We start from the raw sequence: 13,036 nt of genomic DNA, 5'->3' as shown, positions 1-13,036 counted from the left end.
CTGTGAGCTTTGAATGGCCTGATGCTGCAGAACAGTTTTGGCCCCGTCGTCACATTTCAATTTTTCTTCCAGCTTCCCAAATTTCTCTGGAAGGTTTGCAAATGGGCCCCCAGGACCTTTTAGAGAACACATAGAGGATTTTATGTTACCATCCTCTGCCAATGTCATTTCTCAACTTTTCTGGCAGTGATACTGATGTAAAAGCCATTTGATGGATTACTCCCATTATTTTAAGTTAGTTTAGCAGGTATTTTATGGCTTAGAGAGACAGGAAAGATGAAAGAGAAGAGATGCCATTAAATATTTAGACTCAAGAACATGTATATCACTGTAGATGTAAACAAATAAACTTTACACTCTCGTGAATTCAGGCAGTACATTGCACTCAAAGGAATAGAGCAGTGGAGCACAGGCAGAGGACAAAGGTCATGGGATGATTGGAACCTGTATACACCTTAGGAAACAAAATAGTCAGTATATGGCTTGTAAAAATGATTTCCCATGAGTGCAGAGCTTTGCTGCTGCTGTGAGACGGAGCATGCGGTGGATTCCCATCACTGCAGGTCAGCTCTTTTACTGGCAGCTGCAGCAATGGAAGTGAAGAAAATGGATTTATCTACAAGCCTATAAAAAGTTATGATAACAAGAACACACACACACACACACACATGCATAAACATTTGCAAAGTACAGGCAGACGTACGGCGCACATGTTTAAAAAAAATGCAAACACTCACAGATGTACGCAGAGACAAAAGAATGATATTTATTGAGTTTGAAGTGTTAGTCAGCAGAATGCTTACACTGTTGTCCTTTGTGTTGTTTTATTTTTCATCTGTCATGATTCAGTAGAGGTTTGTGAACCTTCCTGGCATTAGTGTTGGTTAGTCCACATGTGTGTGCGTGTGTGTCTATGAGTGAAAGGTATGAAAGGTCCTGATCAAGTCAAGCTGGGGTGATAGCTGATAGGTCTGTGACAGAGGCACAATGGCTTCCAGACAGCTTAAACATGGATTACGGTAAACCCTTTCTCCATCTCCTAACCCTGCTGCTCCCATGAGGAATCTCTCTCTCTCTCCTTCTCTTTGTCTCCTTTACTGTTGCTCTCTCTCTCTCTCTCTCTCTTTCATTCCCCAGATGATGATTTAGGCTCTACTTCCCGACACCCAGTAATCCCTCTGCGAAAAGACCTGTCATACTTCCCACTGAGGAGAAATCTTTAATGCCATCTACTCATTGATTCATAGCTTTTTATTAAATTCATTTGCTGATCTTTGCATTACTGGTATATTGGCCCAAAGGGATTTTATTTCAGCATTGTGTTGCACAGAATAGTGTCTTGCAATATCATCCTAATGGCACTTAAAGGTATTGAGTATTTAATATGTGTGGTGGTAGACGTTTAAGAATCTTTAGATTACAAAAAAAAAAAATGTTAGCTGCATTTGCATGACTTGCTGTCACTTTGAATACTGGTATATTCAGTTTGGTTGCTATTACACTGTGTGTGCATGCACGTTCATTCATTCATTCATTCAACTTTAGAGATTAAAGTTGACTTCAGGGGCTAAAATTGAAAACCAGACCTGTCCTGGAGTATTATTTAAGTGCTGTTTTAAGCATGAAACTGATAGTTCTTACCACTTTAAGAACTTTTTTGAGGAAATAGTGCCAATCAAACAAGCAACTCTGATGTCAAGTCAGGGAAAACTAAAGATATTCAGTATGCAAAATTCCAATTTGGGGTCTATTCAGTTTTACTCAGGGATACACTGCAAGATAGATTTTCGCTCCTTAACACCACTCATGCCTCTAGAGATTGTTTAGACAGATACAAAATGTAAACCATGCAACGCATTGACTCTGACTCTGTTTTATGTGTGTGTGCAGGCAGATGAAGGATCAGTCAAAGAAGGTGGCCAACATGAAACACAAGGAGCAACTGGAGAAGAGCAAGAATGCCCAAATGATGGAGGAGGCCAAGAAGAGAGAGGACAATCTGAACGAAAGCTCCCAGCAGATAAAGGTACGAAGGGAGGAAGAGTAGGAAGGAAGCAGAAGGAGTTTAGTGGAGGGATACAAGAGAAAGAAATTGAGATAGAAAAAGTTAAATCTGTCCTAGCTTGAATATTGTCCGCTATCACCGTAACTGGGGAGGACGATTGACAGGGAAAGCAGATGGTAGAAGAGGTGAAGGGGAGAAAGGGTTAATAAAACGAGTGAAGAGAGGTGAAGGAAAGAGGTGAATAGTGGAGAAATGCTGTAAGAGACCCACACACAGAACTATGCAGTGAATGCTGTGGGTTTTAAAATGCTTCCTGTGGTTTGAGAGGATCCCCTAATTGTCTCCAGAGGTGTCAAGTGACCACATGTTGAACAGTCATATATGGGGCAGAGATGGGGAACTTGAGTCACATGACTTGACTTGAATCAGATTCACAAATTTGAAGACTTGAGACTTGACTTAGTCTTGAGATAGATGACGCAAAAGGACTTGACTTTTTTTTTAAATTAAATATTTGCATGTTTCTAGATATTTGGAAGTTACATTTTGTTTTTGGAACATGATTGGATGATTCCTAGTGCAATGCGCACAAACCTGGCAACCTACTAGGACACGGCAGACCAGCAGAGGCCAACACACAAGGCAGCTATCACGGAGGGGGCTAGTCCAAAAATAATAAAAATTTGGATTCAAGGATAAGAGGCCCTATTTTAACCGCGCAACTGCAACTTGACGACAAGCGCAAGATGGTAGGTGTGGCATACGGGCTGTGTTGGCATCTCCATGCTTAACTGCTATTTTGAGTCATGTATGTGCAGCAGCGCAACGTTCAAAAAGGGCTGAGTGAAGGTGATGGATCAGCGGATGTGCTGACTATTAAATACTCTCTCAGTCAGTCACATCACTGGTCTCATAGCTCTGAGACAGCTGTGCTAAATTAATCACAGTTAAATGTGATAACGACAGCTCAACAAATGGAAAGCTTTTCTTCAGGAAGTGTCTGGATGGCTCAGAGCGTCGCGACATGAACACACATCACCACTAATCTGCACCCAAAGACAGATGGAATAGTTTGTCAGTTAAACAGTTAGTTACTAAAAAAAAATGATAGAAATATAAAAAATAAAGAAATTGATTTGGTAAAGTCGTGTCATATGATTGATGCTATTTCAGGAATAATTCTAACATATCTCATCTCGTACACAGTCACATAGTTAAGTGATTAATGTTACACAACAGCGGTTGCATTGCAATGTCTTTCAAGGCTAAAACATGAGACACAACTTTTGCTAAAAGGAAAGTTGGAAAAGAGGCTGATGAGCCCCGCTAACCCGACTCCTCGTTCATAAAAAAAAAAAAAAAGCAGAATATCACATTATAACTGATCAGTCTGATGGGTGTGGAAGTGTGTGCGGTTATTCTGTAGCAGCCTGGTGACATCAGGTGATTTAATAAAGGTAAACACAGTGAATGGCCGTGCATAATAGTACTTCTTAGAGGCTGCGGATTTATCAACATGTCAGTCCCGCTGCCTTCAGATGCTGCACGGATTTAATGAATTGAAGGAGAAGCTTCTCATACAGTATAAAGCAGCTGTTGACAACAGATACTGTAAAAATCACCCACATTCATTTATAGATCAACGCGGACTGATTTACGGACTTAATGTCTTTAACCACATTAAACATTATTTTCTGTTCCGATTTTGGTTGGAGAGTATCCGCAGCAAGTATTTAGTTTGATCCTGTTGATGAAAGCAGCAGTGGATTGATTTTGCACCATAAATAGACGTTTTAGGGCAACGTCTTGGACCAAATATCAACCAAAACACAGCTGTCCATGCACTGCCCACTTGTCTGCGCCTCTCCTCCCACCTGTGCACCATGCGCTCTGTGCTGGTCACCAAAATACCACACAGATGCGCAAAGCGAGTTTCAAGGTCAGAAATACCAAACAGTCAGAGTGCTGCTTGCGCTGGTCGTTGCACCTCAGTGAAAATACGGCGGCATGTTGTCAATGATGGTAGTAAGAAGAGAACAGCGGTATGCAAGGACTGCTGCTCAATAATCAGTGACACAACCACCACAAAAACCACAAAGAAACATTCATGAACGTGTCTTTTTAGCTCACTTATTGGCTGGTTTGTGTCATACTACTGTTTTAACTTTAAAACCCTTTAGAGTTATCAGGCTTTATTATGATTTCAGAGCCACACTCTCCGTTGTTGTTCATCAAGGAAGCTTGTTATTGATTGCCACAAAATGTCAAATATCAGTAAGATTTATAAGGTGTAAACAGGCTGCAACAGTTTTCATTGATTTTGAAATAAAACTTTTCTTGACCACCGTCCTTAAACTGATTTAAATGTGGAAAGTGGGGTAGATCATCAGAATTTCATATGACTTGACTTGGGACTTGCTTGACTTATAGCAGCTTGATTCTCACCACAGTAACTTCAGACTTGCTTGTGATTTGCACATATGTGACGTACTCCCACCTTTGATGTGGGGTGATAATTATGACAGCGGTTTTCTTCATATTCCTCTTTTTTTTAAGATTGCAGGTTTTCTTGCACCTTTCCATCTCCTCCTACCTTCAATTTCACCTTTTTCACGCCTTATATCCCCTCTTCTACTTAAACTTTCCCTGACTTCCTCTTTCCTTTTTTTTTTCTCGTCCATCCTCCTCTTCCTCCTCCCTCTCCTCTTCCAGTAATTGTAAACCTCAGGGGCCTCTCTGATTAGAGACAGGTTAAAACACTCTTTAGTGTGTGTGTTTGTGCAAGTAAGCATATGCTCACTCATGCTATGATTGATATTTGGTTTAAGGAGTTTAGAAGTTGTGATTTGTGTGTGTGTGTGTGTGTGTGTGTGTGTGTGTGTGTGTGTGTGTGTGTGTCTGTGTGTGTGTGTGTGTGTGTGGTTAAGGGATGAGCTGATAGCTATGTGAGTCACTGAGACTTATGAGACCGCAGTGGTTGCAACCGTAACCGATGTGTCAGTCCTAAGCCATCCTGAACGGTTTAACCAGCACCCAAGCCTGTAAATATGGAATATGAGTATAATTAAAAACCATAAATTTAATTCAATACAATAAGAAGTTTTAATCTAACTAAGTCCATCTCAGTCTGCATAGTTAGACACCAAGTCATGTTGGATCTGGAGCAGGATTTAGATTCACAGCACATGTGTTGGAGATATTCTGAAGGTTTGCTCATTGCCACTGTAATGTCTCATCCTCATTCGCTCACTCACTGTCTCCATCAGTTATTTATTTAACTCTTAATTTAACCAGCAAGGTCAGTTTCCCGGCAAGAAGAAAAAAATGCCTCTTTTTTGTTTTTGGGAATTTGTGGGAAGTTAATGTCGTCATTTTACACAAAAACACCTTCACGTGTCACTGGGAATTCTTAAAAGTCCTCGAAGGCAAAGGCAGATCGGATTGTCTAATTTCTGAGTCCTCTGCAGCTTATTCCACATATTGGGAGCAGCAGACTTGAATGAGGAGCATCCAAGATTTACACTCTTGGGACATGTTGAGCAGGGTGTGACAGGGAAATGTGACACTACTGTAAATTGATGTGATGTATAAATCTATCAGATATGGAGGAAGTCAGATTAAGAAAGGTTTTGTAAATATGAGTAAAACCAATTGAATTTCTGGCTAGTGTATACTGAAATTAAAAGAGCCCTTAAAGCCACTATAATCAATATTTTCATTTTGACAATGGGTCATGTGACTACTTTTATGTAAAAGGAGTCGCTCATATTGATGAACCCACAGAGAATAATCACTCTATGCTGAAGTGCCCTGAGCTATACTGAGCTTTGTAGCTTCTTTCAGTGCGTGCTAAGGCTGCAACTAACAAAAACAGAGTCAGCAGAGATCTGTTCTCAGTGAAAAAGCTCTAAAAATCCATAAAATAATGAAGCATTGCGGAAATAAAGAACCAGATATTTCCCTCAGGAGTTAGCATAGAGCAAAACAATGAAAAAAAAGAGAGTAAATATTGGATTTATATTTGTAAAGTGACCAGAAATATGACTCCAAATAAATACTAATGTTGTTTCATGTCTGCTGGATGCGTAAGTAGGCAAATGTTTTCCTAAAACATTTGCCATATGAACTTAAAAGGTGATCATTTGTCAGTGTTATGTTCACAGCTTGTTTCCGCTGCACCAAGTGGCCAAAAAATGTTGTTGGAGGTTTAAAATGATATTTCTCAGACCCCGAGATGTAAAAAAAACATGCTCACTAACATAGTTGTTGATTTTTTGCTCTGTAAAATATCAGAAAAGTGAAATATGCCAAAACCCCAAATGTTGTCCAGATATCTCTTCTTGTATCTGACAAGCAGTCCAAAAGTGAAAGGAAGTGAAAACTCCAAAGATAATAAATTTACGGTGATAAAGTGCAGTAAACCCTGAGATTTACCGTAAGAAGCTGGAAGCAGCGAAAGTGTGACGTTTTCACTTGAACAAATGCCTTAAGCAATCTTAACGTTCTCTCTCTTTACGTTATATTCTTTCTCTGCCTCTCCATGAGCATCAATGCATGTGTGTGTGTGTGTTTGTGTTTCAGGACTCCCTCCGTCAGAAGGAGGAGCGCATTGAGGAGCTGGAGGAGGCACTGAGGGAAAGTGTTCAGATCACAGCAGAGAGGGAGGTGGTGCTCGCCCAGGAGGAGCAGTCACGCAAACACTCTGAGAAACAGGTACGCTCTCTCTCTCTGTAGCTAACACACACACACACACACACACACATTTGCGTTACTGCATGTGTAAAGGTGAATCCTTACCCCCAACCAGCAAATGTGTGATCCAAAACTAAAACTTCCCTTAAACCTGAACCCCTATCACTTTTTTTTTCTTTCACAAACACACAAACGCCCTCATTTGAATGATTTCCTTCCATTTTTCTGTCTCGGTGAAAGATTTGGACAGACGTACAAGGAAACACACACAGACAAACATCTTTAGGGTGAAATAAAAACTCTTTCTGACATAGCTAAACATCACCATGCCAAAAGTGGCTTATGGCAACGGCAACACACATACCCCGTGCCAACTGAGCTCATTCAGGTGTGGCTGTGTGTGTATGTGTGTGTGTGTGTGTGTGTTTGCCCAGTCACTCCTCATTTGGAGGAGAGGCAAATACATCCCTATTTAAAGAACAACTTGTATTTTGTCCACCTCAGCCGGCAACACACAAACAGCTTCTTCTTAAATGGAGCGTGAGCCGACCACTCCGATTTGTGATCTGTTTTATCTATATTGAGACAGTAGGAAAGCTCATAGCGGTGTTTGAGGGAGTCTCAGAAGGGAAAGGTTTAGTGGATTCAACCGCAGACCGGCAGGAGTGTGTGTGTGTGTGTGTGTGTGTGTGTGTGTGTGTGTGTGCGTTGTTCCCCTGGGTACCAGTGACTTAACAAGGCCATAGAGATGGGAAATGTTCCTCAGAGCCTGGATGGATTTTGACAAGTGGGAAAAAACAGCATTGGCCGTAAGGATGAAAACTGCCCTGAGAAAACATGGTCCGCTGTAGCTGTTGGCAAAGTGGCAGGACTCCATTGTTATTACTGCCTCTCAATGTTGGCCGTCCGCTCTGGTTTCTTCTGGACAGACACATAAAAACAGACATGGAAACAGACATTTCACTTTTGAGGCATTTTGCTTACATCTTTAACCATGTAAATGTTAATGAATGCCACATCAGAAAAAGTTCCAGATAGATAGATGTAACAGAAGCAAGAAAAAACCAAGAGCAAAAACAAGCAGACAAATGTAAGAAAAAGACATGATGGACAGACAAGAAAATACATGCTTGATAAGTGATTGACTCTTTGTAAAGATTTAATGAGGCTTAAAAAACAAATTTATATTCTTCAGCTTGGTGTGCAGACAAGTACAGACTGAACTCACTGAACTTTATTTCAAATTCTAGTCAAGATCCCAAAGTTTCCAAAGATGCCAAGTACTACAATAAAACATGTTTAAAATGATGCACACGACAGGTTGGATTTTCCATTTGATGTGATCATACAACCAAAAAAAAAGAGGCGTTGCGGGTGTGGATATTTCCCTCGCGGTGAAATTGATACTGCTTTAATGAAAGGTTGGAACAAGCAGGTACAGAATACTGTCCTGTATTTGCATGTTATTTTGCAAAGTATGTAAAAAAAATCACTTTATGTTATTCTTTTTTATTTTTATATTGTAACTGTAAATTTAAAGGAATAGTTTGGTATTTTGAGAAATAAGCTTATTCACTTCCCCGCTGATAATTAGATTGTAGATCTACTGCTCTCATATCTGTACATATACAGCTAGAGCCTGGAGAACGTTAGCTTAGCTTAGCATAAAGACTTGGAACAAGGGAATCTAGCTATCCTGGCTCTCCCCAGAGTTTAAAAATACACATACTGACATCTCAGGTTCACTATTTAACATATTATATCATGTTTTTTCTGGTCTTAATGCTATGCTAAGCTAATTGGTACCGAGCTCTAGCTCCCTAATGCATGGACATGAGAATGGTTACAATCTTCTCATCTAACTCTCAGCATGAAAACAGAAGAAGCCTATTTCCCAAAATGTCAAACAAGCACCTGAGGGTTTAGTAGCCTTGTGTGGCACTTAAGCATCAATACATCATTACTGCATTTTGTTGCACATATATGGAAATCTGTATCATTACAATCCCTAAAACAAAGACACAGTTGCAGAGAAAATTTTTGTCCTCAGTCAGTGCAAACAGGCCTAAAGCTTTGAGAGTTCACAATAGTGACGTTTGGTACAAGTGAAGGAAAGATGGAAAAACCACATCCCACATGTTTATCCTCCTGAAGTCTTGACTGTGGTTTAATTTGTTTACAGTAATCGTGCCAAACTATCACATTTAATTTGGCTGTGATATACTGAAATGCTTTAAAATGCTACAAGTGGCAGCTTTAATTAGACAGAACAGACGCCATTGAGGCCAGGACAGGGTGCTGGAGAGCGTCCTCATGTTAAAATGCTTCAGTGAAAGAGGAAGGAGCAGAAACGTCAGCGTGTGGTGAATGAGTGGAGATGGCAGCCAAACAGTCCTCACCCAACATCAACAACACTAACTCAGCCTTTCAGCACAGACGCACACGCACGTGTGCATGTGGCGCTCGCAGACTCGCATAGTAACACACACGACAGCATTCCACATACATACACATACACCTCCCAACGCACACAGACACACAAACATGGCGGAAAGAAGTGCTAACTGCTATTTAAACAGTACACACGACGCAGCACAACATTGCATTCAGCTGGAGCCAGATGGATGCCACGTTGGGTTGCAAACTGGAAACATGTCTCTATACACACAAGTAAATTGTAAATAAATATTTTTGTGTTTCTGGTTTACAACTACGTCACTGCAATTAACCTTTCACATAATGATTTATAAAATGATGACAGAGGGAGAGACAATTTCCTCCCTTAATGAGGGCGGCCTGTTCAAAGGGACACACGTTGCTTATTATAGGGTTGGCACATGAATGCACACACACATGCAAATACAGCCAAACCAGGCACATTTACACACACACACAAACACACAACCCTGACTTCATATTGGTAGACAAACATACTCTACACACACACTTTTAGCATGCAGCCATACTGTGCTGTATATTGAGAACCCGTGTGTGTTTGTGTGTTAGGGACTGTCCCATGGTTGGGGTTTGCCCAGCAAAAACGGTCGACCACATGAAAATATACTAGAGCTTTCCTGCTAGACATGAGTCACTACTGTATGTGTGATCACCGAAGAAAGGTGTGTGTGCGTGCATATATCTGTGTGTGTGTGTGACAGAGAAATGAGTCAACTGTATGACACACTCCATGTGTCTGTTCAGAGACAGACAAACTAAAGACAGACCTTCTCTTCTCCAGCTTTCCGTCCTTTATTAACCAGGCTATTTTAATTCTTGAACTCAATGCACCTTGTTTTTTCTTTCTTTCTTGATCTAAAAAAAAATTGAAATCATTCTTTAAAACATTATTACACACACACACACACACTCAGATTGAGAACTGAAGGGGTTGCTATGTCCTTTCCTCCAGTTCCTTCTTTTCCAGCTGGGCCTCATCACTCCTCACCAACCCCTGCATCCCTCCATCTCTGATGTCGGCCAAAGGCTTTTCTCTCCTCTTCCCATCTTGTCTCCTTTTCTCTTTCCTTATTTTACTCTCATCTGTCCCCATTTTCCCTCCACTCTCCTCTCCTCTCCTTTCCTTCTTTGTTTGTCTTGTCTGAACTGCATTTTTAACGCTGCCTGTGTTTCTAACTGCTCAGTATTTTTGCACTGTCAGCATTTTTTGATCGCTCTCTTCCATGTGCTTAGCATTTCTTTTTCTTCTTTATTTCTCTGGCTTTCTCTATCGCTACGTTTGCTATTTGCACTTTTTTATAACTTTGATCTTTCTCCCTCCTTTTTTTTCTGCTTTTCCTTCCCACATTTCTCTTGTTTTAATCGTTTCTCCACCTCTCTCTGCTCCTGCCAATCACCTTTGTTTGTGTCCCCTTTTTTCCTTTGATTTTTTTCTCCTCTATTTTCCATCGTTATGTGTAATTTCTCCCTCCTTTCCTCTGCCTATTCCTTGTATCCATCTTTCCCTTTTTTTATATCCTGCTCTCCTGCCTCTCTCTCTCTCGTTCTTTCTTCTCTCTTTTTGTATGCAGCTTTCTCACATTCCAATGCATGAGTTCACCACAGCCGGCTTTAGGTGGTCAAAGGTAACAAACAATCATCATGGACCTCACTCACCTGCCTTTTACATTTCTTCATCAATTCCAGCTTTTGCACATTTCTTTACATTTTAGTGAACAGCAGGTTTGGAAGTTAAATGTAAATCTATATTTGGTGGCTCTTTTCTGTTCCCTCCTCTAGATCATTCACTCTTTCACTCATTAATTTATGCTGATGTTAAGACAAACCTACTATGTTACAGATGCTTATTGTTTGTCTCCATCTGTCTCATTCTCACTTTCCGTTCTCCATTCTCTTTGTGTCGTCAGCCCCGCGCTTCTTTTTCTGTGAAGACAGAGTCCTTTTGTCTTTAAAAACAGACAAAATTTCTCAGCACGGAGAGAAGATCAAAGGGAATGTAACACAATTCAGTGAGATAGCAATAGAGAAGGATTTTAATTAATTCTTTAAAGGTCCATGAATGGGGACTGGACACTAGACAAGCCTAGAAGATTGGAGCAGAAGAAATATCAGACGGAGGAATGAGGGCAAAACGTGAGAGAAAAGATTTTCCTTTTTGAACTCATGTCTAAATTCATTTCACTTTAATGAAAGGACTCTTTTTTTTTTTTTTATATATATTTTTAGGGCCTTTTTTGCCTTTATTGGGCAGCGACAGTTGAGAGATAAGTTGAGAGCAGACCTTGGTGACATGCAACCAAGGTCCGCTGTCGGAACCGAACCACGGATTTTGCAGTTATGTGGTACATGTCTTAACCAGTAGGCTTCCGGGGCACGCCAGGACTCTTTGTCTTTGTCACCACATGTCTCTGAATCGGCTCCTTGAACTTCAGATTCAACTCATCTTAAGGGTTTTTACTTTTGATTTCTGCTGATGTTACCTATTCTGTGAAGGAAATAATGGTGTGTGTATATCTTTCTGACACTCTCTGTCTCTCTCTCTCCTGTCGTCCTTCTTCATTCAACACTTAAGAGAAACAGGCAGCATGTATTTGTGCTTTGTATTTGTGTGAGTACATCTGTTCCATGGTCTAGGTGTGTGTGTGTGTGTGTGTGTGTGTGTGTGTGTGTGTGGCGTGGCAGTAAAGAGCATCTTCTCACCATGAGAAGCAGAGTGACCTCAACACACCAACCTCAGACATTAAACTGACAGACTGATATACACTCAGAGAGGGACGTAGGCAAAACATGTACAGTAGAAGGCAGAGAGAGAAACAACATAGAGAGAGAAAAGAAAACATGGAAAGAAAAACGACACTTTTGATTTTCTGCAACGGTGCATCTTATTAACAGTAGTTGTCAGATGCACATGCGGAGAGGGAGAGAGGGAGACACGTCGACACACAAACATAATCTGTCAACCATATCTGTGGGAAACAGAAGTGACTGAAAGATCTGAAGAGAAAAAAAAAAACAATCTCAAATTTTATTGAGACAGAGAAGCTGGAGTCAAAATGTGTGTTTGTGTGTGTCAGGTGGAGGACCTGCTGGTTGCCATGGAGAAGGTGAAACAGGAATTGGAGGTGATGAAAGCCAAGCTGTCATCAACTCAACTCTCACTGGCCGAGAAGGAAGGTCACCTGACTTCCCTGCGAGCCGAGAGGCGGAAACACCTGGAGGAGGTCCTGGAGATGAAGTAAGAATACAAAAACACACATTTTAATACCTTTTATTTGTGTCAGCATGTAAACCAGACGAACATTAACATTGACAGGTCCAAACTCTTTCTGTTGCTGATGTCATTTGTCAAGTTTCCAAAGATACAAACAAATGTCTTTCCATCCATCTACCTACATATTCATTGGTCCCCAGATCTATTTATGTCTCCATCTTCTATCCTTATATTCAGATTTGCACGCACTCATATGCACATAAAACGAAACATACTTTCCCTTTTATTCACAGCATTCTTAAGCCATGCATCGTTTTAGTTTTACATGGTGGGGTTTTGAAATATCCCACTCAAATGGAATTTTGTTTGTGCTCCTCATAGCAGCAATAAAAATTGATGAAATATTTAACAACACCACTACGCTGGATGCTTCACAGACCTTTCCTGTGGACCGTCAGTGGAACATGTTTTCAACATGCATACTGAGCTTATGGACAGATGTGATTTGATAAGTTTCTGTGGGCATCTTAATGCTTTTTTCACCATGAAACAGGGTCGCAGTTAAAACATTGTTGTAACTACTGTGATTCTAAGCTGACTACAGCTGCTGTCCTCAGCACACGAGCAACTACAGTCTTGTCAGAGCCACCTTTCAAGCTTTCAGGGGTTGA

At 40.7% G+C, this 13,036-nt stretch overlaps 1 protein-coding gene across 6 annotated transcripts in view; it reads left to right on the top strand.

The window, feature by feature from the left end:
- Positions 1–13,036, top strand: part of LOC137175527 (ELKS/Rab6-interacting/CAST family member 1-like) — a 138,714-nt gene that overhangs the window by 67,407 nt on the left and 58,271 nt on the right. For all 6 annotated transcript variants that reach the window (XM_067581209.1, XM_067581215.1, XM_067581213.1 and 3 more), the window contains 3 exons: positions 1,891–2,026; positions 6,587–6,718; positions 12,229–12,389. In XM_067581209.1, coding sequence (XP_067437310.1) covers positions 1,891–2,026; positions 6,587–6,718; positions 12,229–12,389 — 429 coding nt within the window. The remainder of the gene's footprint in view (positions 1–1,890; positions 2,027–6,586; positions 6,719–12,228; positions 12,390–13,036) is intronic.

The sequence above is a fragment of the Thunnus thynnus genome, chromosome 23 (assembly GCF_963924715.1).
Source record: "Thunnus thynnus chromosome 23, fThuThy2.1, whole genome shotgun sequence".
NCBI classification, from domain to species: domain Eukaryota; kingdom Metazoa; phylum Chordata; class Actinopteri; order Scombriformes; family Scombridae; genus Thunnus; species Thunnus thynnus.
The sequence above is the reverse complement of the archived record's forward strand: the minus strand, read 5'-3'. Positions and strand labels throughout refer to the sequence as shown.